General features: G+C 36.9%; 1 protein-coding gene across 1 annotated transcript in view; it reads right to left on the reverse strand.

Moving 5' to 3' along the window:
• Positions 1-27,997, reverse strand: part of LOC109848909 (transformation/transcription domain-associated protein-like) — a 39,219-nt gene that overhangs the window by 5,362 nt on the left and 5,860 nt on the right. The window contains 25 exon segments of the mRNA XM_020418631.1: positions 806-1,285; positions 1,370-1,660; positions 1,744-2,004; positions 2,102-3,400; positions 3,569-3,998; positions 4,084-4,484; positions 6,202-6,558; positions 6,637-6,897; positions 8,600-9,250; positions 10,341-10,562; positions 10,683-10,904; positions 11,008-11,157; positions 14,571-14,940; positions 15,028-15,250; positions 15,340-15,598; positions 15,780-16,115; positions 16,207-17,208; positions 19,082-20,314; positions 20,394-20,492; positions 20,562-20,614; positions 21,693-21,774; positions 22,609-22,677; positions 24,314-24,373; positions 24,497-24,559; positions 24,738-24,833. Coding sequence (XP_020274220.1) covers positions 806-1,285; positions 1,370-1,660; positions 1,744-2,004; positions 2,102-3,400; positions 3,569-3,998; positions 4,084-4,484; positions 6,202-6,558; positions 6,637-6,897; positions 8,600-9,250; positions 10,341-10,562; positions 10,683-10,904; positions 11,008-11,157; positions 14,571-14,940; positions 15,028-15,250; positions 15,340-15,598; positions 15,780-16,115; positions 16,207-17,208; positions 19,082-20,314; positions 20,394-20,492; positions 20,562-20,614; positions 21,693-21,774; positions 22,609-22,677; positions 24,314-24,373; positions 24,497-24,559; positions 24,738-24,833 — 8,970 coding nt within the window.

The following is a 27,997-nucleotide window of genomic DNA, read 5'->3' on the forward strand; positions in this document are numbered from 1 at the left end:
CAGAAGCAGAAATGTGTTTGTGTGTGTGTCTTAGGTTAAATTTTTGTTGATGTTGTTTTTTAACTTTAGTTACCATATGCAATGTGCAGACTGCTGTTGGGATGCATGAATAATATAATGTGAAGAAAGGATCAAACTTTTAATAACTATTGCTTTCAATTACAGAAGCAGAAATGTGTTTGTGTGTGTGTCTTAGGTTAAATTTTTGTTGATGTTGTTTTTTAACTTTAGTTACCATATGCAATGTGCAGACTGCTGTTGGGATGCATGAATAATATAATGTGAAGAAAGGATCAAACTTTTAATAACTATTGCTTTCAATTACTTTCAATGCTATTTTTTTCATCCTGCTACGCTAGTAGTCAAAACATAGATGCCTAGGAAACGAAAATATAAACTTGTTTGAACCTTACACATAAGGTGCAACCGTGCAAGATACTAAAAGAAATAATCCTCCTCTAACTGCATTGTTATTCATCCATGTAATAATACCCTTCCATTGCCATTATGTACCATTAAGTTTGCAAAGAATCTACCATCTTTTGTGGTTCCTTGCTCCGTCCTCAGTCTTTTACTATGAATTTCTTTGTATTATTCTGAATTTAGTTTCTTCAGCTCTTTGCAAACTATATTATATAAATTCATTATGTCTTAATTGCATGGCAGAAAATTCACTTACCAAATGGAAGGTCATATACTATACAGACATCATTATAAATAAATAAAAAACCTTAAACTCCCATAGCTGAGTCAAGCAGTCATTTAAATTGGGAAGACTAAAATTTATCTAAACTGCCAGTTTTACCTCAAGTTCACCAGCCAAATTAGGATGCTTGTTTCTAAGAGCCTCCATTATATCCTTTGCAGCATCAAACGCACTAGCAGCAGAAGCTACCCAACCAAGGTTGCTATTACGCCTCAGTGGCATTGGGCCACCATCTGTCACAGTTGAGCTCTGTGGAGGCTGGTCTTGTCCGGCATTACCACTGCCATCTATCATAGAAGGCTTTTCCGGTTCTTGTCCTTGAGTACTTCCACCATCATGAGAACCACTGACACTACCAGGTTGGGAACCTTGATGAATCTGGCTTTCAGAAGTTAAATTATTCCCAACATGATTGGGTGCTCGTGCATTTCCATCAGGCATGTTATGTGAACCAGCACTAGACCCTGAAACAGCTTGCTGCATACGCTGTTGAACCAGTGCCATATTTCTCCCAAGTTCAGACTTATTAGCAACATCTCGACGCTCCATTAAATACGTTCGCAGCCAGTAATATAAGGCCTACAACAAAAGCGCTAAGTACATAAATGGGTGTTGAAAATATTACATACATCATTTTGACATCCAAAATGCGCCAATAAATACCTGTGGATAAACCGTAGCTATTTTAAAGAGAACTAGCTTGCAGTGAGGTGCTTCATTTCTTTGCAAAGAGAGAAGAAGCTGAGGTATATAAGAAAGCCAAACCCAGTGAGGTAACTGGTCCAGATATTTATCAAATGATTTTCCCACAGGTTCATTTGGTGTATCAAAGCTAAGAAGGTAGAGAACCCGAGCTAAATGACTCCTGGAGTTCGAGACGCCGTATTTAATGCCTTGAAAGAAGCAATTGACAGCATACTCGAGCCATATTTCCTCACGAGTTTCTTTATAGATCTGTGAATACAAAAGTCATTGATTAAATTCTCAAACAACATGCAGGGGAAAATAAATAAAACAATGGCCAGAACTTGACATACCATGTCACAATAGTTTCCCCAGCTTATCCATCCTTTGGGAAGATGCTTAAAAAGAGTTATGGCATGGGAATATGCAAGATTAGAATTCTCACAATCATTCATCTTCAACAAAAAGTCACCTCTGAGGCGAAATATTTCCGCTTTATGCTTCACAGGAAAATACTCAAGATTTGTACTGTTTATCAAATTTAGACCACTAGTCAGTTCACCTTTCATTTCCAAATAAGCTTTAGCCTGTTCCCTTATTTTTACAAATGCTTCCTACAGTAGACAGGAACAGATGAGACGTCAAGAAACAAAAGTCTTAATAAATGTCTAAAGCAAACAAAAGATTTGACACTATTTATGTAACAGTTACCTGAACGTCCATAGTAGAATGACCATACATTTTGTCAAGTATTGTCACACAAACTTCATTGAGGCCTTGCTTACGAGCAATGTGAGCCAACTTATTGACATTCCAAGCTTTGTCTCGATATCCAAGATGGTGAAGTTGAGGATTTGTTGAAGCATGGTCCTTGAATGCATCTATGACGGCATTATACATCTCATTCCGCCATTGAAGCAAATCATACCAAACAGACAAATCATCCCATTCATTTGGAGTTCTGAGCCTCCATGTCTCCAAAATATCCTTGAGTTCAGCATACCCATTATGAACGCCGGCACTAGTACTTCCAGAGGTTTGCTTATTCCCATTGGAAATGTCCAGAAGAATTCTAGCCGACTCTTGGACCTCAACTAGTTGCTGAAACTGCTGGAGAAGAGGTGTTCGAGAAAAAACAGACATCTCTGGTAATTGCCACCACTGTTCCAATGCCAACTCAACACCTTTCGCCACAATATTTTCAGCTTCACCAATACCATTGGCATTTCTGTCATGAAGAGCGAAAAAAGCTTGAACTAGACGAAGCTTTGTTGTCTCTTCCACCTGAGCCTTTGGAATTACATTGTCTTTCATGTATTGCCAATCAGGGACCTTCCAAAGAGAGTCAAGAAGAATGTCATAATTCTCCACACTCTTGCCAAAATCAGCCAAGGCATCCCACTGACTTAATTGGCTAGCACAATGAATCCACTTTTCTTCCCAAAGGCACATTTCAGCCTTAGGAACAGTATTGTTGTAAGTCCCTTGTGTAGCTTTGACCATTGCCTGATAGAAGAGGTTTTGCGCACGTTGCCAATATCCATGCTGAACGAGTGATAGACCAGCTCTTGTTTCTGCAGTAATTGACCTTTTCTTCCACAACCCACACCGCATATCTTCCTCATTAAGGAGACGATAAAGCTCAGCTAGTGACTCAGAACATTTTGCTTCATTCATGAACAGCATGACATGGCTCTCTAGCAAAGCTAATGAAATATGCCATGCATTGTAAGTTTTACCAATATATTTGATGAGCTCACTGGGCATTCGAGGTTGTGGGTGGCTCAAATGAAGACCTTCAAGAAGTGCTTGCACAACATTAGGTCGGGAACCCTGTTGCTTTTTGTGGTAATCTTTTGACAGAAGTGCTATCATTGGCTTTGCCAACGCAACTTGTTCTTCTTTATGTAGAGTAACCCAGACAATAGGGAAGACTAACACCCACAAATGGTATGCAACATTAGAATCAGCATATGCCAAATCCCTCAAAGGAATCACAAGGTCGGCCACCTAAAAATCAGAAATAGTAATATAAGTATAGCGTGCCAATCATACACCCACCAATAGAGAAAAGAACAGAAAAGATGAACTAGCAAGCGGCAAAATATCAAAGGGGAAAACAGTTAAAACAACACAAGTCATGATCTCATCACAGAGTAGCACGGGGCTTAAACTTACCTGAAGTTTGGTCATCTCATTCAAAAATTGGGCATGTCTACCTATGAGGAAATCAAATGTAAGAGGATTGCCCTCAGAATTTTCTGGAGCATCAGACACTTGTGGATGGACAGCAGGATGCTCAGGGATTGGTCCTGAAACCATTAGTGGCGGTACACGTGCAGAATTAGGTGCAAGATTGATCTGTTCATCCTCTACCAAGATAGCCAACAGAAGATCAAGTCCCTGTGTCAGCCAGAAAACATCACTAACAGATTCCCAGTCCTGAATTTGGATGATGTATTGAAGCCTCATGAATAGCGTTCTTCCAAGGGAATCATGATAGAGTGAGAAGAACCGGCGTCTAGTTTCTGGATCCTTTGCTCTCAGCCCAAGCATGAATTGCCTCTCAACCTTCTGGAACACTTCTTGGCGAACAGACAAGGGGTATCTGCCAACAGCTTAAATCATTAGGCCAAAAGGAAAAGGAAAAAAAATGTCTCCAGCAACCATAACTAGTTACATAAACTTCTTACTTGCTAGAATCCGCACAAATTCCATAAAGAAGCTGTAAATATTTCCTGTCCCATTCTTCTAACGCTGCTGGAGTGAAGTTACTTCTATCAACTAATGACAGCTTCTGAAGATACGATACCATTTCTTTTGGGGTGAGAGCAGCAGTTGAAAGACCAGATGAAGCATGTGTGAATTCATTCTCAATCCAAACCTTTACAGCATCAAGTATGCATAAAAGGACACTGGAATCAGTGCCTTTTTCAGAAAGCAAAGCATGCAGTATTTGGGCTATCAATCGTTTGCAATCGCCAAAATGCATGACCCTTTCTGTGATCAAATTTAAGATGCATTTCAGATTAGAGATGACTGAACCAGACTCGCTAGCTGCACGTGAGTTGACTGAGGAATCCAAGTCTGATCTCTGGCAAAATTGCAAAATAAATAAAATGAACACCAAGAGCATGATAGAACAGTTTTAGTAGAAGAATGAGGCCTATCTCCAACAATTACCAGGACACACAGGACAGACAAGACCTCAATGGATTTCTGTAACGTACTTCACTAGTATTTGTATTTAATGGAATATATGTCCATTTTAAAGTTAAAAAAAAAATATTTTTTACAGAAGAGTCAAAAAGTTACCGTGCTGCCAATGTCTAAATCAACTAAACAAGCATAAGATAAGGAAATGGATTATGAATTTCTGGTGAACTTGAACAGCTGCATATACAGAATTACAGATATACTGACGATTAATATAGTTAAAACAGAATGACAGTATTGGATTCACATAGCCCAGTTGTAAGGATGTTTTGGGTGAATATATACCCCAAAACAAGAAATGATAATATTCATTTGATGAAGTGAAAGCGATACAAGTGGACTGCTTTAGCTCTTACTCTCATAGTGTATGTTATATACTGTTTCTCTCCATCTAGATTCTTTCCATAAAGAGGAGTACCTCGTGTTTTACTCATTGTTCACAATATTATACTACATCTAAAAGGTTAATTAATCAACCATTGAATCCATCCACTGTTCTTCAAGGTTGTATAGCAAGCCCATCTTGCTTGTTGAATCTGCTAGGAATTTGGTACTGATTCACTGAGGCAGTAATCTCGCTGACAGCTGGCTGTAAAACATTCAGTTTTTATAAAAGCTTTAAATTTGAATTAAATTCAATCGCACCAATGGAAAATGGATTTGCTGGGGTTGATATAGATGTAAGGTTGGGGCCAAACAAGGATTGTCTATCATATTTATTTCTCAACTTGCTGTCGTTGTTGGTTGAGGTTTAGGAATTATAGGATCCAACAAAAAGCCAATTTCAAAGTAATAAATTCTTAAAACTATGGTTTCCTCTCCAATTTATTAAAACATGTTATAAACCCACTGTCTGGGAATCCAAAGAGAAGTAATAAAAAAAGCCAATAGGTTCTAGGTATTTAGTGAGGAATGATATTTTTATACATTCATCAATTCTCATACTGACCACCCTAAAAAAAACTAGTGAGCCCCACCCATCAAAGCGCGAGAGGATAGAGAGCTCCCTCTATGTTTTTTGTTCTTGGCCTCCAATTCTTTTTAAAAGAAAAGCATGAAATACAGCATCATCTGAATGTTGCAGTTGCTTCAGAATTTGTGTTGAAAAGACAACAGAAGAGTACAACTTTCATAATACTAGTTAGGGAACATAATAGCAGATATGAAAGAAACACAATGTAAGAATCGATAAACAGACGCACTACAACATGAAGATATAATAGAAATTGATGCACCAAGGAACAAAAGAAAAACCTTATGACCTATCTATATAGGCACACCGAAACTCATACACTGTTGTCTCCAACAAACGTGATTAGAGTGTATAGAAACGCCATATATTGTTAGAGATTAATATAACAAACATCAAAATCTCATGTTGACTTCTCCAAACGCAAAAACTAGCTTAACGAAATATTAAGCAAAGCAACCGAAATATATGGAAAAAAAATCTACTTGTAAGAACCGTGTAGAATCTCTAGAAATAAACCAAGCACAACATCAGAATGTGGGATTTAACATAAGAAAACTACTACATTCAAATTTTAAGTTTCCTAATTAAAGTACGGGATGGAGCTACATCAAAGATGACACACCTGTCTTACATGAGAACCAGCAGATGACCCCATATCACGTGCTAAGCGTTGGAGGACACGAACCAATGGGCCGACAAAAGGGTCAATGAAATTCTTCTGAACTTCTGTCAGGGTTTTAAGAATATAGACTGCAAAACTTATCATCGAATTGGCAGAACTAGCTTCAAGCGATATCTGAGGAGCAGTAACGGCAGCAAGATGTTTCTGTATCAGTTCTACAACCTTTTGATACAGCAGTTTCACATCAGGGGGTGTGCTAGTTGATTCAAGGGGAAAAGCAGCAAAAACCATCTTCAGTAAGGAGCAAAGAGATTTTCCAGCATCTAACATCTTACTGTTGAAACAAGGCTCTAGTATCTGTAAAACGATATTCAACAATATAATTAAAACAATAGACATGCAGTTTTCATCAACAAGATAATTAAAAAAACATACTTGTGAAATGTGATTAATGTTGTTCCTGATGAACAGTCGAGGTTGTTTCTCTAAGACCTTGTTCATGACATCAAGACCCTGTGCCAGAGCTGTTGCAGGATCTTTTGACTGAGAAGGCTGAATATTACCAAGCAATTTTTCTAGATAGTTGAACTTAACATTGGCATTCGGCCAGACCTCCAAAGCCTGCGTAAGTAGCTCCAGAGCTTGCTTGTACATAGAGCTTGCTTCCTTATCCTTGGGTTCCATCACCAATGCAACCTGCTCACCCAACGAAAAAATGTATTTTTATTAATAAATAGAAAAAGAAAAGATAAAAAAAACATTTGGCCAAGTGCTTTGAAGAAAATGGCAAATTAATGCTGTGAACTTGTGATCTTGAAGCTGTCCTATATACCTGTGATATGGAATCATATATGCACATGATCATCAAATAGCACTTGTAGTTAACAGAAACTAGAGAGTATAAATCACATAATACTGCAGTTGACTGATAAGCATGTAAAATCTGTCTGTCTGTCACTGATCATGAGGCAAAGTCAAGGAAGTATCTACATCAGCAACTTCCCTCAATATTAAAGCTATTCATGTGCTATTGATCTATCATGCACAGAATTATAGACAACCAAAACAAAATAGACACCCGTAGTATAGCATGCTATACTTCTTCTACCCCACTTACATCCTCTAGCATTCCTCATCTGGAGCAAGTATCTTAATTATGTTCTGACTCTATTAAAACCAAAGAGTGAATACACCCTCAAAGTATGGAGTAAAGCATCCTTTAAATCGCTTTATGGAATCAGTATAATGATTTCAGTATGCACTCCAAGCCAAAGGATTCTCAGACATCAAAGTACAAGATCTAAAGTGGAATGTCATCATTTGAAAGCTAATTCGATATACATTTGAGTCTCTTAACCTGTATATTGTTCATGCTTTAGGCACATGTGCAAAATATGCTAGCCAACAATAATAACTCAATAACAGTTCTCATTTTGGACATCGATACGCTGGATAAGTACTCCTATCTTCCTACTCTGTTACATGATCATCCATTTCCCCACCCCACCTCTTCCATAATCAATTACAAGCCAAATTGAGAGGGCTCCTCTACACATTGGTCAAACTTTGTTATATAACACTCTGAACTTGGTGCATTTATCTGGAAAATTAGCAATAGGCAAAGAGGGTTTCCCACTGAAGATCTAAGTTGTAGGCATGAATGCAACATAATTAATCACAAAATTTATAATAAAACCCAAATGACATATATGGCATTGTGGCTGCAGTTGTAAAGAGAGCACTTCATTAATTAAGAAGTTTACACTTCATTCAAACCGAAATATCTAGCATGCCTAGTCATGCTTAACCATAATCCTATACAAAAATGATCTATTGAACCTTGCAGCAATAGATTCCAGCAATCACATAAATATCTAGCTGCTATTTTTTGTTGGAGCCTCATTTTACTTCAACACATCAAAATCTCAATCATGAAAAAACTTTTGCTTTCAGCTGCTAGGTCTACATAGCATCCATCACTGTCATGTTTTACCTCTTTCACCCAAATCAAATACTACAAAACTCCTTTATCCATCTTTCCACTTTTATCCCATAAGAAAATCAAACATGGTGTGATTAATTACTATGAAGAATCACACAACCAGACTCAAGGTCTAAAGTCACTTCCAGTTAATATAAAAGATTTTGATATACTCTGTGTATGTATTAACATTTTAAATCGCAAGCGTTCCAGCTTCTCCGCAAGTGCGGTTAGCAAGAAATTAGTAACACAGACAAACTCAAATAACCACATTGACTACCTATCTTATCTTTCAAGATCAATGTATTTGAAATGTCAATAATACAAGAAAGAGAATGCAACAAGTACTGAGCTGTCAATCTCAATTAACGTCTTGGAAATGTTAATTACTATAGGAAATCAGACAAAAAATCTCACCCTGATAAGAAAAGTAATAATCATCTCCTCCATTGCAGCATTAGGCTTATACTCCTCATCAGCTTGACTAACAGAACCAGGTGTTTCAATATTAGGGATTGATGATCCAGATGGTGACATTACACAAAGAGATTGCAGCCCAGGTTCAACCTTCACACGCTTACTCAGATCATCAGAAAATGCAGATGAATCTGATGGCCGCTTTGAATCAACAGAAAGAGAACTAGGATTAAATACATCACTAGACTGAGCATGGCCCTCTGTATCTGGCACAACTTTCATTTCATTTTGTCTTTGCCTTTCCCAGGCAACCACCAACCCAGCAAGTTCAATAGCAAGTCGCCTGTTTTCAGCAGTCGTATTGTATGGCAACCCTAACCGACTTAGAGAGTTAACCATTTGAGGAACAAACTGTGCTCTGCAACTGTAAAATAGCTCAGAATGTCTCACAATGAGCTGAAAAATATGGATCATATTAGGAATCGAATGGCCTTCTTCAACAAGGATTTTTTTAGTATAACGGATCCATATCGGCACTCGAGTATCTCCTGGAGGTAACCTCCGTGGCAGAGCAGGCATTAGTATATCAAGAGCTTGCTTGACCAGCATTTTATTTTCTGGTTGGCATGTCCTCAAAAGAGCAATGAAAACCTGCAAAAGAAAATATTGACTGGTCAGATCCATATTGACACAAGAAAATAAAGATTCACTTATACAAAAATTCATGTCAACCCAAATGGAATTCTCTTATAATTAATCTCTGCATATGCAAGCCTTTTTTTTGGTGGAGATTTGCATTCTTTTGTTTCGTGCATAGAAGAAGGGTTAAAAAACCAACAAGTCTGGTCTAGATTGACACCAAAAGATCCACTCCTAAAACTTGTTTGTAGAATCTAGAACCACAATTTAATTTTTCAAAAGTTCCATATACAATTCAGAAAGAGTCAAGACAACAAAAACTAATGGGGTTGTTAACAGGCATGCTGATGATACTCATAAAGTACCTAGTGATAATATGGTTCTAGTTTTAAAAGAGAATGAAAGAATGAATAATTCAATCTGCAAACTTCCTCATATGAAAACCTCAATATACAGCACTGAATAATTCAACCTGCAAACTTCCTCATACGAAAACCTCAATATACAATTTTTTTTAAAATTTAAAAAATTGCATCCATTGCTTGCCACCAATCTAGGTGGTATCCTAGAAATATGCTCTCTGCATGCCAAACCAATAGCACCTAGGTCATGGCACCCAGCCACTGCACCATGCAATCAGATAACACACTGAGAATGTTCCAGATATGTGTGTGATGCCAAATGAGTTTTCATGATTTTCATCATATATTTTTGCTGGAACTTCCGGTTTCTCTAATTTAACAAAATTTTATTACAGCAATGTACATATACGTCAGCATCTCCTGTTAGTTCCCAAATCTAAAGCATCGCTCATCTTCAGAACTTCTCAATGTGTATTTTAACATGTTTCCACTTTCCATTAACCAAACACAATTAGAATCCATGACAATTAAGAAGAATTAAAATCTTACTAAAGGGTAAGATGAAATGAGATACATCTACACAAAAAGAATTTTAAACATAACCATGTTCCTAATGAATTTAGGTCAGCAAAACATATTGCAGGAACAACATCACTAAAGTTCCTTGGTACATCATGATCCAAACGCTACCACAAGGACCCAAACAAATAAACGTTTAAGCCAAATTACTCGTGAAATACCTGGAGAATTATCTTCTCAGGAGCTTGATATGCCTCTAAAAAGTGGCAAACATTGACAAAAGCCCACTGTTTGCTAGAATTATCTTCACGCTTTAGATGATTCCAACCAAATTTTATGAGCTCTTTGCGGTGATGAACAAGATCACTCTGTAGATACTTCAAAAGTAATGTGGCTAGTTGCAAGAGTTCAATTCTCAATGGCTCATCATATTCAGCACTCACCTACAAAGGAGACAGCAGTCTAAAATCAGCCTCAATGGTTGCAAATAGTCAATGAAAATTAGGCAGTTTGGAAATCAATATTATGAAACATATAGCCATTCTAACACTTTAATGGACCACCTCTTCAGGAGGATCGAGAAGCTTGTCAACAATTGTTTTGATTATAGAAGGATCAACAACTTCCCAGCTTTGACCATTCTGAAAGGTGTGTGCCAACATAGGAAGGATGAGAATTTGCATAGCGACAACCAAGTGATCTTGTCCAAATTGCTTTGACTGGAAGACATTAAGGAAGTGTAGAAGAATTATCTTCTTCAAGTTAGGAGCATAACCTTCAGCCACCTGGATTGCAAATGAGCAGTAAACATCATTGCAGGAAATAAATGGTGCAAAAGAGTGAAACATACATAACACGACATATAAATCAGGAGGATAAAAAATGTACCTCAATGATATAAAATTCCTTCAAGAAAGTATAGTCGATACGGCTATGAAATAAGAAAATAGATAACATTTCGAAGAGAGCGCCAACTTCTGATTTGTCATGTCTTAAATAATTTAGAAAACATTTGACAAGCCATTTACTTTCCTTTACCTGCACATTTCAAAGAATATGACAATAAGTCACAAGGTAGAATAATTTGGCCAACAATTGACCATCTTGAAGTGAAAGGTTATTGAGCATTAGTAGCCCTTTCAATGTAACATCGCATTGAATTTATTACAATCCATGATAAGAAAAGTCAAAAAAGAGCAATGAAAAATTTCCACCATAAGAGAGTGAAATAGTACATTATATCTGAAATCATCAATGGAGTAAATGTTGGTTCATAGGTAGGAATGATATAATGTTATACAGAAGGGCAAAAAATGCCAACAAGTAAGTTTTTAGACATTCACAATTGCTTTACATAATTTCAACTATTTATGGTCGCAAGCTTGACTCTATGACTATTAACACATTGTTTCAGTGTGAGAAATTGTAAATGCACTTTGTTGACCTGATTCTTTCCCAAATTAGACACCCAATAAAGAATAAAGAGCGTAGCACTAGGACATTAATTAACAAGCCTCATTTTCTTTAACTCCATAGCACCTAAAACACAAAATATTTAGCTCTCACATCAGTGAAAACAAAGCCTTCCACTCGAGCTTCACAATATATACTGAAAAGAAAATATACAAGCTCAACAAACAAGAAGTATTTGCGAACATACGAATCAATAACGCATTCGGTATGTTTCTTGATGATGTCAATAGTGAAGTGTTAAGTTTGCTTGGTATACATCCCTAGCGCATAAACCAGAAGATTATGCTTGGTTATCTGACATGCTGGAGTCTGGAAAGTTTGAATGTCAGACCACGTCAAAACTCAAATTACACTTATTTATCTGCATCAGTTTGCCTTTAATACAAGCTCAACAAACTACAAGTATTTGCGATCATGTGAATCAATAAGTGTTTGGTATGTTAGTGAATGATGTTAATAGTGAAGTGTCAAGTTTGCTTGGTATACATCCTTAGTGCATAAACCAGAAGATTAAGCTTGGTTATCTGACATGCTGGAGACTGGAGAGTCTGAACGTCAGACCACGTCAAAACTCAATTTACATTTATTATCTGCATCAGTTTGCCTTTAGGCAAGTCATGTTTTATCTGGAGGCTATGAGAGGAAGACTAGTAGGTATTCATTTTGCTTGGCATACATTATTAGACAGAAACTATAACCATAGCTTTTGAATGGGATGGTTAGGTGGACAAGCATGAATGTTCTAAGAACTATAAAGAATGTAAATATCACATGAAGCTCTCTATGTTGTGTCATCCTTAGCATCAGTTATTGTCAAAATGAACTACAAAATGAAACTTAAGGACTTATGCATCTCACAGGCAAAGTACACTAAATTAGTTGCAAAAGTCGAAAGGCTGATCAACAAAATATCTTTCTTCCACGCAAATATTTGAAAATTAGTTCACTTAAATATCCAAAGAGTATAACGTACAAAACTGAAAACTCAATTTTCTGTGACACCATGTATACTTGTTTACCTTTAAGAGAATTAAAAACGAGAGAGAATTCCTAAAAAGTTCAGAATACTGTTAAATATGAAATGTTTAGAATACTGTTACGCAAACAAAGTATTTAAAAGGTTGAAATGTAAACTAGACTAAATAAAAGACCCGTCAGCACACAAACAGTGGGGAGGGAGCTTCCTCCATTGATCCATCAGAAATGTAGAACACAAGGAACAAACAAGAATAGTGAAAATACTATTTCACCGAACATGCTCAGAAGTATCTAAACAATTTCAACAAAGAGTACCACTTAACATAAAATAGCAAGTCCAACAAGAAAGATCAACACAAAGAAACTTTGCTAAAAAACCAAAGAATTGCAGCTTAGGATTATTATAATATAAAACAATGAGAAATAACCGGTGCGACAAATATCTGAGAAAAAGCTCAATGATTGGCTTTGGATATTGAGATATTTTGCGCTGTATTAAACTTGATTTTAACTCCAACATATTTTGTAATATTCTCCTAATATATATTTAAGAGAGGTTAGAATTAGATGAAATAATATCTTTGCCTTCTCTATTTCCCTATTTGGTAACAGAACCTACTTGATCTTAGAAAACTTCTCCTATCTTTCTAGATCTTGAGGCCATCGTGGGGGTTTCACATGGGATTCATTCTCCTGTTGGCGGTTTCAACAACATCTTTGTCTTCGATGACATCTTCGGCTTCGGCAACATCTTTGGCATAGATGTCTTTGGCTTCTACATCATTCAATTTCAAAATCTTCATTGAACTTCAATCAAAAACCCTAAACTCCTGCTGATGTTCACAGCGGTACAGTTCACTGTCAACAATAACTTCAGCACTGTTCACAATGAACAGAAACCCATGCTGTACTGTTCGTTGTAAACACTAATCCTCCGGTATCTTATGCTGATTGCTTCAATATCTAGCCTTTTTCAGATCAAATCTTCTGAAGTTCACCTTGACGCTAAAATCAAGATCGAGGGATCGAACGAACGCTAGATCAATCAGGGCTTTTTGCTGACTGATCCGCTTAGGGTATCTAGGGTTCCTATTGGCTGATCCGCGTTGTGGTTCTACTGGCTGACCCCCCTAGGGCTTTTACTGGCTAATCTTCCTAGGGCTTGTATCGGCCTCAATATGGGTTTATGAGACTTATTCATATGTTGAGGGTCTCATATATTTGGTTGGCAGACCATACACTTATTAAAGAAATTAGGTTTTGTTTGTGATCACTGTTTGACTTTATTCTGGCTCTTGGCTTGTGCTCCAATGATCTCTGGTTGTTGTGACCACACTTTTCTGAGCACTGACTTCTTCAAAGCACTGACGTCTGCAAGTGTTCCTAGAAAAGATGATGTTACCAAAGCTTTTGCAACTAGTTGTTTTATTCTCATTTGTAACAAGTTAGATATATATAGTATATATGCTCAAGTTGGAGTGGGAGTGTTATATATTATTGGCATTAGTAGATTTGGTAGATATTGTGAGATATAATAACATATTTTAAGATGTGATTAATATGATTTTATTTCATACCTATTTTATAATATTCTCCTAATCTCTATTTAAGAGAGGTTAGGCTGAGATGAAATAATATCTTTGCCTCGTCTATTTCTCTACACCATCCTAGCCTTCTGTAAAGCATAAATTCTCTAAGAGGTAGAATTTGGACAAAATTTTCACAGCAGACACATGCATGTGTGTATGCATCGATGTATGTGGGTATATGTTTCTTTATGCACGTGTAAGATGTTATAGCCAATGGATTCTAGCAGCCAATCCTAGATATGTTCATCATCCTGGAGTAACCAAATACCAGAAGAAATTTTGCAAACAGTATATCATACAGTAAAAAACAATGTATTTGTCACCATACCCCTTGCTATAGTAGCCAAATACACCATCAAAACTTCAAAGAGTGACATATAGGGAAAAAAAATCAATAAACTGATGACTCACTTGAAGTAAATTCAGTTCCTGCTCATTTTGTAAACGAGAAATTCTTGTTGGTGACTTCCAAACAAGCAATAAGGTGTCGAAAACAATACGGTTACCAAGCAACCATTCAGGCATCAATTTAACCAAAGTAGAGATGAGATACAATCCGTGAAAATATCCATCAGAACTCGCAGCCGTGCTTGCAGGTGGACAGCTATCAGTTAACGAGCCAATAACACCCTCATTGTTCACTGAGGAACCAGGATGAGAGGTAGATCCTTCAGCTTTAGGGAGAAATTGTGCAAAAGCACTAGCAAGTATCTTTTGCGGTGACTTTGAAAGTTCTTCTCTTAAGGGAACACCAGCATCTGAACAGATTATATACATAAAACTGACACAAGAGTTGTTAGGATAGACAATTTTAAATCATCACATCTGTGTGGTGCTTAAAGTTGTTTATTAATAAATCAACACTTACCGTCGGAAATACTTTGGACGATCAAGTCGGGCAAGAAAATAATCTACAGCATCTGTTGCATAGCGATTCAAAAATTTTGTAAGTGGAGGACGGTACGGGCTGTTAATTTCACTATAGAATTGTCCTGGGGGAAGTGCCCCTTCCAAATCAATTATTATCGTCACAAGATCATCTAAAAACTTCCCAGCTGCTGGAGGTAGCAGATGAAAAAGTTCGATCATGGCTGCCATAATAGGAAAGAACGTCAAACAAATGCCAAAAACATCAAACCAATAGCAGATAACAAAATAAACAATAAAAATGATAACTGACCTGCTGCAACCTTAGGTTCATCCCCAGTCTTCCAGGCCTTCTGAGTTTGAGCAAGCTTTTCCGGCTCCAGCCATTTCTTTAAATGATCTAATAACTTCACACCCAAAGTGACATTGAACCAGTTGGATAGAAGTTCAAGCAGACGGGCCAGTCCTTGTAACAAAGGCATGTTGAGACTTTTTGTATGTGCTAGGTTAACCAAAATAGGCCTCAGGCTGCTCTGAAGAAGATCTTTAGGCATTTTCTGCTGCTGAATAACCTTAAAAAACAAAAGAGTTGAAGCCACATACATTATCCACACATATATCAGATGAGACATTTAACCTAAAAACTGACTTGGCCAAAAGATGAAAAATCAATAAACAAGCTGAACGATATAAAAAACAACTCAACAATGACATTTAATCAGTTAAAATTTTGTGACAGAAGTAAATAAAAACCTGTCGAAGCCCTTCTTTTGCAACAGAAACAATCTCTGGCGTCCGGCAAGTAAGGGATTTGAAAAACATTGATATTATTTTAGAACGCAGTTCACTGTGAATTGGTGTCTTAAGATCTTGCCAGGCCATTGCTGTACAAAGCAATTCAATACATGCAGTCCGAAGTTTGTTTAAGGTTGTAACCACTTTTGGGTTCATTAACTTCGTGACCCATACAGTTTCATCAGCTTCAGCAATTTGCAAGGCTTCTTGAAGAAAATTGACAAGCTCTGGAGTTAACTTAAGAAGAGGAGGTCTCAACGCAAGGCAGAAGTTTAAAGCAGTAACTGTGCCCACCTGCATAAGGAGAAAATTTTGCATAGTCCGACGGATAATAGTCAAAAAGATTTGAGGAAAATCCGATAATACTCCTGTTAACTTATCATACCTGTTGCTCAACATTCTTCGTACGTAGGGGTCGCATTATGAGAGGCTGAAGTAGAGGTAGATACAGAGGCTCAAGCAATTCAGAGACCTCACTTCCTGTCCTGCTAGCAAGAAGCCCCAAGCATGATTGGACATTCTTCCTCACAACAATAGGTGCATTTGGATTAAACAGCTCTCTGGCGAGAAATTCAACAACTCCTTGGAAACTTTTCCGTCGAGACTCATTGTTTGCTTCATCAACATTGTTCACAACGCGGAGGACTTGTGTAAGGACCTGACTCGTTTCTTCCTGCTCTTTGTTCGCATGCAAAGGTAGCCTTTTGAGAACATATACCAATCCACGCACTATACTTACTTGGAAATCACATAGAGTCTCAACAGAAACTTTGCCAACTAAGGCCCCAAGTCCCATGACACCACCCATTTGAGCTTGCCAAGTATTTCCATAACAACAATGCAAAAGACGAGGCAGAAGCTCCTCAAAAACAGGCACCTTAACACTTGGAGGTGGTGAATATACAGGATTCAGTGACGGACTGGATACCATCATGGGAGTACCAGGCCCAAACCTTAAACTAGATGCACCCATAAGCTTTACCCTTGCAAGGAAAACAAGTGTTTCTGAAAATACATTTAAAGCTGTTAGAGCAGCCTTAGAATGGAGCCTGTTGTCATCGGCAAGCACATCCACTAATGCATCCAGAAATATAAGTGGGTCTAGCTCTTTCAGATTAGACGAAGTACTATTTCTCATTCTAGAGTTCATGTTACCACTTGATGAAAGCACTGAACCAACATGATGCCCAACTGTGGTAGAAGAGTTGAGCGAAGAATGATCCACATGGAAGAGCATTGCAAAATGACGGCAAACGTTGATGAAAAATTCATCTTTTGGATCTTGAAGCTCAGGGTCTGCACTGGCAGCAATAATGGTCATCAAGAGTGATTTGAAAACAGATTTCTCCGCCATAAGTTGTGTCTTTGTTTTTACGCCCAAATCAACCTGAATATATGAATTGGAAAAGCAAGTAAGGGTCAATCCTACACATTTCGAACACATGAAAAAACTGTCATGGTCTAAACAAAATCAGTTCTCAACAATACATGGTTAAATGCTTCAACAATTATGTAATAGCTGTCTAACAAACAAAAATTTAATAGAGGTCATGAGAGAGTTACATGAATACCAGCTTCTTAAGTTCGTATTCTTTCACCTTCACCATCACTAAAATTCAATCCTTTTTCCATCAGTATGCTATCAGCTATGGGATACAGTTCAATGACTCATGAAGCGTAACACAAGAGCAATCACAATCTACAACTAGATAAATCTATTGTTAACCGTTCCCATCGTGCGCTGGTAGCAACAAGTTCATTCTCCGCAACTATATGCAAGAATCAAATTATGAAGCCTACTGGATCAGTTTGATGATTAGAAGACCTACTGATGACATCATTTGTAACAATTAGAACAACGATTTCACTTCTCTTTGAAGAATAGAAGTAAAAGACTTTAGATCGTTGACACCATGTAACGAAGTTAGAGCCACTTTGTGTGTCAGATATGTCCGTATGAGAGAGGATAGTTATAGAGTTGTCCGTCCCAGGTAAAAGAATTATTAAAAATGCAGGTGGAAGTTCATGTCATGGGATGAGATGGTAGGACCTCATCATTGCAGTCACTAGTCACGAGTTCCAGCCAAAAGGTATCAGATTGTGCTCAACTTGGTATGTCTTTTTTTTCCTTTTTTTGATTATGTGTGCGTGGTTTTTTTTTGTGGGTGGTGGTGGCAAGGATCTTTAACATAACAATGACTCGGTTCATGGGGAATCAGACAAAGTAGGAGTTCAGGTGAGCAACATCAATTTTACAGCAATCCTTTCTATTCTTTTTCATCCTCTTACTTTCGCTTTCTCCCTCATCTTCCAATATCTCCAGCATCCTGAGAGGCAGCTAGGGTGCTTTGCCGTCACCGTACCACATAACCTTGTTTAAAGTGCTGATCAAGCTCACAAATTATTGCCCAACAAAGGTGAGCTCATAGCGGCCCCAAAACATTTTCCCAGTTCTTTCCCTGGTTTCCATGTACACCTCTGACTCTGGACTTCCATATGAAGTATCCTCTGCTATCCTAACAGTAAAAGACAGTGACGAGTTGCTCACAGTTACAATATTGTCCATGGAATTGAACTATAGAAATTAGACTTAATGACATTGTTTATAAGAAAATACAAAAGCAGCTGATTAAGGGAAGAACTTGAGAGGAGTTTTGTAAAGAGGTCAAATGCGTCCAACAAATACCTGGTGAAACTCCTTCCGTTCTATTTAGGGAGTGATGGAAAAAATATTACATTTTTTTAAAAAGGCAGCTGTTGACGAAATTGTTAACTATCACCCAAACAAGTTTACAATATAAAGAAGACAATAGAATAAGAAATTTCTGTAAAATAGGAAAAGAAACATTAAGCTTAGAAAATAGTATATATGCTGAGTTCATTTCAGCAGATACAAAGGCCCTCCACGCAAACACTACATTATATGTACCATCTACTGATTACTACGCCTATCAGAACCGCCTGCATGCGAGCGGCGNGTCCAAGGGCTAAACAGGGGGGCAGTTTGGTAAAGGGCCCTCCAACTTATAGTGGCTCAGAACCACCGGCTGCATGTGGGCGGATCTAAGAGGATGTGTAGTCCCATCTACCTTACCCAGTCTCAGGCGCAATATAATAATAGATAAGTCAGTTTTGATACAGGGAAAATACAATGAGAACTACTATTACATATATACACTGTAAATTTAAGAAAAGAATCAAGAATGCACAGTAATGAGTACAAGAACCTTCACTATATTAAGAAGTTTAAACTGACTGACCTTCATATCTGACATCTCTGTACGTCGTCGAGAAGGGTCCACTGTTGAGATTAACAATGCTCCAAGCTGACCAGGGCTCACGCCATCAACCGGTATATTGCCCCGCAGATTCAGAAGAGATGTTAAACATACACGAAGAAATATAAGTGACTGCTTCCGGTAAAATGCATCCATGCCACCGCTCTTTTGCATTACCACGGCCATGGCTAGATAGATGCAACGATCCAGAGGTACTAAAAATGGTGTTTCAGGCTCAAAAGTCAGAATCAAACGAAGGCCATGCTCAGGGTTCTCTTTGCAATCGAGCATAAGAGGTTCCTTAAGAAAACGCCTATTTCGACCACCTAACTTTCCAAGCAGCTGCAAAGCTTTTGTACCCCAGGGGTAAGGAAGAGGCCTCAAGTGAGACCATAAAGCAAGTATAACCTCAGACATAGCATTGGCCATACTTGGCTCCAAGAAATCAGGATTTAGACTGTCAATCCAAAATTCAAGTGTCCGAAGTCCTAAACTCACAAGATCATCGCTTCCCTTTAAAGCGAGAATAAGAGGCTTCATAAGACGAGGCAGATGAGGAAGCAAAGAACTTAAACGGGCTGGTAATGTCAGGCAAAGCTCCAGCACAAGGTCTCTCATGTCCTCTCCAGTTGGCCCCTCAATCATGGCTAGCAACATATTCAAACAAGGCTGCAATGAAGGTATTAGATCCCTCAACAACGTGTCAAACTTCCCTCCATTCAATGATCGAAACATACTTCGAAGAAGATGCATATAACCAAGAGGCTTCTCCACTTCAGTTGCATTCTTCATACACACGTCCATTATCACAGGTATGTGAGGCTGCAGTATGCGCTCACATTCTGTAGGAGCCTTAGCAACAGCAACAAATAAGAACCTGAATAGTTGCAGAACAAGTTTTGCTGCAGGAGTGTCTGGATGCTTCAGTGTATCGAGTTTATTACTGACTAGAAAATTTACTAGAACATCAGTGAAGGGCCGTAGGACCTTAGGCAGTTGCAAAAGGGTTGAAAAAATATGAAGTAATTGAGTGTTGGTAGTCATGCACTCGAAGAGTTCTGGCATACATAATGAAAACATGTCCATAAGGTCCCGAGGTTCCATTATAGCTAAAATCTGTGAAAAACATTGCAACATTTCCCTCTCTTCATCCTTTTCTTTGAACAATGCTAAGCAGTGAACCCCACTCTTTAGTACACCCGATGCTTTTCGGACCTACCAAATATGTTGTCAGCCTATCAAGCATATTGCAACACATATATGATAGCCATGAAGAAAAAGATAATTGAAATACCTCATCTTCCTTCAATCCCTTAAACACTTGAAGGTGTGGAGCACTGGACGATGGCGAAGCTTGTACCTGTTGATGTGCCCCATGTGGTGATGGTGAAACCTAAATCAGAAATGAGACATCAGAAGAAATACTGTTGTTCAATGGCTGAGGGAAGTAACAGATGAGAACCTGCGAACGTGGTAGATGAGCATTGGTGATGCTCCAAATTATGGTCTTCATTCCTGCAATACATTTCGATGACTGTCATTACATCTGCATCATACAGGACGGCCATTGAATCAAGTAGTTATATGTTTGGTGTATCACACGCGCACGCGCCCATGCACGCGGATGCGCATGCGTGCACACCATATTGCGTTTTAAAATTTCTAACCAATTCACATTAAAGTTGAAAAAAATATCAAGCTCATCCAATCCTAGTTCTATCATTTTCCCCAATGGATCTTAACATCCACCGTTTCTCTACCAGAGTTTTGACCTACCCCAACTCTAATGAAAAGTCATCTTAATTATATTTAAACATGGCAGTATGGTATGTTGCTTCAGCTTTATCTACAGATGATGAACAATTCTGCTGATGGTGCAACGTCCGATTTTCCAAGGCAAAGGGAACTTACCTTATTTCTAGCAATTTATTGAAAAAGAATATATGAATGCCACTATGGTGAGATTATGTAATATTTCCTTATGCCTTCAAATCGTCAGATGTACCAAGAAACAAGCAAGGAACATCGAGATCCTTTATAATGGTAATCCATGGCAAATTGGCACGTGGTACAATAAAACAAAGGGAGCGCTCCTTTAGATATTCAAAGAAAGTAACTTTCTGTGTGGTTATTGGGTTTACTCCGCTAGGGTATAGGTTTCGTAAGGTTTTCCAAAGCCAATTCTTTTTCTGTTTAGGGCAGCTAGTTGAACTACTTGTAATTACTTTAAATGGGAGCTGCTCTTCCAGTAAATTGATTAGTAAATAAGTTAGTAGATCATCTCTTTTCAATTTTGAAATGGATACAAGAGGCCTGCTCTTGAATTGTGAAGGATTATTGGTGAACTTTGATGCACCTATTAACCAGTATGCTAACCATGACCCATGGAAGCAATTAATGAATATTATTCGATAGGAACAAAAGAAATATTGGTTATTGGTGCACAATAAGAAAGAAAGAAAAAATAAAACAAAGGGAACTAAGATTTAGCCAAACCAGATAAAAATTCCAGTACGAAATTCATAGATATAAGGTTATTAGTCATACATGCATAAGACATTGAGGACTAGATAAAGAAATGAGATCATATTACCCATAACCAAAGTTTTAATAAGATTTTTATAGTCATTGACTTCTTTAGAATACTCCAGTGGCGGCTGCAAATTGAGAACAGCCTGCAGGAAAAAAAAGTATTTTCCGATCAATACAACCAACAAGACCAAAAAAACAGGGGAAAAGTGGTTTAGGGGTTAAAAAGAGTTGAAGCAAAAGAAAGAGATATCAAATGAAGTATGCAAGATAAGTTATTATGTTGATTAAATTCAGGAATATTTCTAGTCCCCTGACCCCAAAAAAAAAGCTCTTTGGAGTGACATAGAGGTCTAGACAAGTATTATGGTCACATCTACCTTCTTGAGTTATGAAAGGGTGGCAAAGAATCTCTAGTTACAAATTTCAGAACTACCATCAATTCTTTGTAACTTCAGAATCTTTGGTACTTCATGATGTTTTGTACTTCATGATGTTAAATAAATTCAGAACCTTTGGTACTTCATGATGTTAGATAAAAAGACATAAATGTGAGCATAGCTTTTACTTATCTAAGATTATAACTACTATAGCTTGAAAATGGCAAAAATAAAAATAAAAAACACACAACCCATTAGGTGAAGATGGATCAGAATGCAGAGTCAACAGGAAGAACTTCGTTCAACATAGCTCAACTTTCAGATTATGTTGTTTGTGCCAGATGAGAAAAGTCAGACAAACATTGATGTCACAGATACGCAGATGATATATTTTTTTATCAGAAATAATAATTGGTCATTCAAATATCTCAAAAAGAAAATGCAAAAGAAAAGAATAAGTAATATTTTTCAAACAAGATAGAAAGACCATTCATGTTTCTTTTCTAAAATTGTCATGAGTAAAAATAAAAAAAATGCAGCCAAATTGCAAAATGCAATATATAGAAGAATTGTTTATAAAATATAAGAGATGATTTTGACCTGTATAGGAACCTCTAATTTCAACCTCAAAACGGATCGGTCTCTTCCTTCTTCTCCTTCTTCCACTAGCTGTTTCAGCTCAAAAGAAAAAATTAGTAATCTGAATAACATTTTTTAACAAACAGTATATTTATGCCTATGGATGTTTGCGAAGGCAGCTAGAAATGATTTTATATCTTACATGGTATTTATGTCTGAACAGTGAGGAAAGGCCGTGTAGGAAACATTATATCCTATATTGCATGGGTGCGATTGCAGGTGTGGACAGAGATATAGGTGCAGATACAGGACATGGCAAATTCGTAAAAGATAGGATACATGGACACATCTACATATACATATGGGAAATTAATAATTTATATGAGATCGATATTGTTTTTTACATTCACATGTTATGAGAACTAAAAATCCCTATAATATATTTATGTTTCTTTTATTTATTAGATTAGATATCCAAACGATCCTTTAAAATCATTCTAACAAACTGGGTATGGGCTGAAACAAACCCGACTTAAGCTAAATAGGTTTCAGAAATTTGAGGGTCAAGTGTAAGCTATACGTCCAAGAAGTGTATAACCAGTGTTTTAACCTAAAACATGTATCATAATTGAGTACACGTCTGAATAAATTTGTATATATATAGAGAGAGAAAGAGCAAAACTTGTGTCAACTTAAGTGGATAGCAAAAAGTTATCTACCAAACTTTTTAGCCACTCATATTGCCTAGGGATCCTTGCATGATATGAAAATATTTTTTATATTAATAACATGCAGTGCTTAGGAAGTTTGGTGGACATCAACTTAGTTTTATAGGAGTCTTACTATATAATATATAATAATATATATATATATATATAATATTATATAATATATATATAGAGAAGAGAGAGAGGAGAGAGATGATCTTATGTCAACTTAATGGCAACAAGCCTCTTGTCCACCAAAGTTTCTATCCACTCATTTATATATATAAAAAGACTCTTCATATCATGCAAGGATCCCTTCATATCATGCAAGGCATCCCTAGAAAACATGAGTGGCATAGAAACTTTGGTAGACCATCCACTTAAGTTGACATAAGAATTGCTATATATATTATATATAATTTATATATATATATTATATATATATATAATATATATTATATATATATATATATATATATATATGGATTAATGGGTATCCTTGTCATAGGAGGGGATTCCCTCCTTATCGCCTATTATGGCACAATCCCACCATCATCATAAAGAGGCACAAAATCCCCACCAACTCACACTCTCTCTCCTACTTTATGAGGATGGTGGGGATTGTGGCCACAACATAGGTGTCAAGAAGGAAATCAATGATACCCATTTAATCTCTCTCTTCTCTCATCTCTCTCTCCTCTCATATATATATATATATATATATATATATATATATATATATATATATATATATATATATATATTCAAGAAGTGTCGAAACACAAACACTTATACAAGGAGTGTCGGACATAGACATTGATACGAGAAGTGTCGGACATGAATATAGGAGCCCAAATGAAGTGTCCCGGTAACCTAGATTATTTCTAACTCAGTAGCCTTACAACAACATTATAGAGAAAAATATGCAAAAATCCAATGCCAAAACAATATTAAGGAATAGTAATTTTAAAAGATCTCAAATATTCTATGCTCGATGTATAAATACCCAAGGAGTGTACCTGAGGAACTATTCGCTTGAACGTACTAAATTTCCCCACAAAAGCATCCAATATGCGCCCCTGGCAATCAGAAACAAGAAGCAATTTGTTCATTGTGATAAATCATCTAATCATGCATTGTTAGGTTGGCACACGCTGACAGCTAAATCCAAGTTCACAAACATAGACTCTTGACAGTTTTACCAGTAAAATTCTTGATTCATCCATATTTGATTGGTCAGCACCTTTCTCATATATTGGCTCCACCTAAGGCCACCAAAAAGAATCGACAGATAAACAAATAATGAGCAATAAGAACGGTAGGATTTTAAATATTTATCTTAACACGCTTCATACAACATTTAAATACTTAGGCTTGCATGCATGCACTAAATAAGTTTTAAAACATATGGCAACCGTCCAAGGAGAGGCCAAGAATTCATACCAGGTTTAGCATCAATCGAGCACAAGTTGTGTGAATAACAAGAGTCAAGGATGAATCATGCATGTTTCTCGAAAACAAGTAGATAATCCGTGACAACTGGTTAACAAAAAGGGATCATTAGTGTAAGAAAGAATCATATGCATAGCTTCAGAAGCTTAGAGGATGCTTAGAGGATGCTGATGAATTGCTGATCCAATATTCATAAAACAAAAGCAATAAAAGAACATTCTTGAAAACTTCTACAATTTGCTAGACATATCCTTCTCTTACATTTAGCTCCACTTCAGCCTTCCCATCTTCATCCATCAGTAAATGCTAATTGCTACAGGAAATAAAAGACATTTTTCCCTCAATTTGCATACATTGAGAGACAAGCACAAACACAAAAGGCTGCAGGATCTACACTACACGGATAAATCAAAAACTTCAGTGTTTTTGGTTGGAAAAAGTAGTGAACAGATCAAATAGCATTATTTTGATGAATTGTTAGAACCAATATCCAGCCTCAGCAATGTGGTTCGATGTCTCATTTGAGAACAAATTTTTAATTTAACATTTCCAAGCTACAGGTCAAATGCAACTCTCTTAACCTGTCAGACAACCACATTACACAAAAGCTTAAGTTGTTGGATTCAGGTATTCTCAACGTTAAGCAGGCCTTGAACCCTTACCAAACTCCTCACATTAAGTAAAAACTTGCTTGGAAAGGGGGAAATAGATTGGGGTGGACATATTTCAAAACACCAGTGATGAGTTTGAAGTTTGAACACAGGACCGCCTGATTGTTATAGCACCATGAATATAACCACAGCACCAGAAACTGATATTGATGGGTTTTAGGTAAACTGAAGATAACCTAAAGTGTCAATTGCACTTTGATACCCTCTAAAGTTTCACCATTTTTAACTTTGATACCCTGAAGTTTAAATTTACCCAACTGACGCATCCAAAGTTTTTAAGTCTCAATTACCACCCTAATGGGTAGGGGGTAAAATACATCCATATCATCTTGATCACAAATTAGATTTTCTTCCCAAATCCCAAAAGTATGGTTTCTTTTATGTTGAATATGTGGTAATGTGGGTATGTCTTTAAGAATGTACTTGAAAAGAACATTGTCTTCATTGTAAAATGGAGGGGGAAAACAACAACTCACAATCATGATGCAAAGTGAAGGGAAAAGTTCCTTTTTTTCCTTGCCAAAAGTAGCACTTTGCATTTGGGACAAGTGATTAAATAAATTAGGGTTTTGTTGTAAATAGGCTTTGGGTTAAACAAATGTAAGATGAATCTTTTGGCTGGGTGAGCATGGGGCGCAAGGGGGTTCGATTTAGGGACATAAAAGACCAATAAAGATCATGTCATAATCACACGATGCCTTTTAAGCAGAAATTTAGTGTCATGTAAGGGGAGGCTACAATATAAGTTGGTGAAACTTGGGGTGCCCAACTTTTAAGGATTGAAAATGAGTGAAACTTTATGGTAAGGTATTAAAGCGCAATTAACACTAACATAAACCTATTTTCCATTAAAAATTCAAAAACCAATGTATAGATTCCAAAATACAACAATGTTGAACAAGATATTTCAAATTAAAACTCCAAGGATGCTCAAATGTACTTGCTCAGTTGCTCTAAATCTCATGATATCATAAAATGAGCGAAAAGTTTTTGTTGCAAAATTCCTTAACTGACTAAAATTTCCAGTTATCCAATTTTAATACACAAACACTATTACAAACAAATGGCAAAAGGAACGCACCATACACCGATCATTTCAGGGCCAACTACAAACCGATGCCAGGCTTCAGTCTATTTCAACCACTAGTAAAGGTACACTTATTGTTCTGTACCGCACAATTTTCACACACACGTGCTAGACCATACCAGATCTACTAATAGGTGCTCTGCCCAAGAAAAGAACCCATGCAAATATGCTTCTGATGCAAAAGCATTCAAATCCCATAAGTTTCTTTTGGTAGGTAATATGGATGAGGGGTTTGTCGGAAATGTAAATAAAATGATGTTAATAGGATGAATGATGGGATTGATCAAATCAACTCTTCTAGAATACTTAAATATGTGTTGCTGGCGGCTCATATTACTACAAACCCCCAGTCAATAAATATAATTTTTCCATAATAATCGTTTGTGTCTAATATTATATATTTAAATACCAAAAGGATCGAGATGTCAATAGAAAAAAGTAGATTTAAAGCGGTCACTAAAAAACAAATGCAACAAGTGAAGACTAAAGAAAGGTTGAAAAGCAAAGAAAACTAAGAAGACTCGGTGAAAGAAATTAAACAATATCAGATCAAACTAAATCATGTTCATCCTTATCAAGAGGAAGAGGCTATTCCTCGTTTACTTATGGAATGCCTTATGTGATTGCTCTATGTCAACTTGGACTACCGACACTATCAGGTGTTTCTTGGGGGGAAGATCGCATCCAGAACTTGGAGTTAGGAATTCCAATCCTCATGTTGCATACAGGACCACAGGTATAAACTACACATGATGATGTTTGTGATTGCAGCATATCCTGAAAATCTAGGAACGATCACATCATGTATAAGACAGTGAGAAATTATATGCATGCATGAGTTACTGTTTTTGTCTTGTAACATTGAAATTGTAAGGCCACAATGATTGTGAAAACATAATAACTATAAAATCTTCAGGTGATAAAAATCAACGGAAATCATAATTCTTCATTAAGAAAATGGACAAATTATTATAAATCCACCTATAAAACCAAACGAAATTGTGAAACTATCATGCATACAACAGACTGTTCACTTATCAATCTGGGAAAAATATCTAATATCTAGGATAGACTAGAAATTCTACAGAAACATTGTAGGAGTAACCAACCACAACCAGTATCCCTTCCAGTATCTGATACATATGGTCCTTTGAAGAAGCATTGTGCAACCAAACCAACCTCACCCTTATCACTAAGGCATACCTCAGGGACTAGACTTCTTTTGAGTTAGCAATCAAATATGAGATTTGTTGAGGAAGGCTGGGAAGCCCATCAAAACTACACGGAACTCGAACACATTGAGGCCACTTCAAAAAAAACTCCAAGGACACAGTTAAACATAATCTTACATGAGAACCCTTAAAGGTGCAGCGACCTTAAGCAAAGACCTATGCTGATTTTGTTGAACTAACTATGATGATTTGGCTATGTCCATATTTGACACTAGGTATTTTCGCATTACAAAAAGAAAATCAAGGTGACAATTTTTAAAA

The sequence above is a fragment of the Asparagus officinalis genome, chromosome 7 (assembly GCF_001876935.1).
Source record: "Asparagus officinalis chromosome 7, Aspof.V1, whole genome shotgun sequence".
In the NCBI taxonomy this organism is placed as follows: domain Eukaryota; kingdom Viridiplantae; phylum Streptophyta; class Magnoliopsida; order Asparagales; family Asparagaceae; genus Asparagus; species Asparagus officinalis.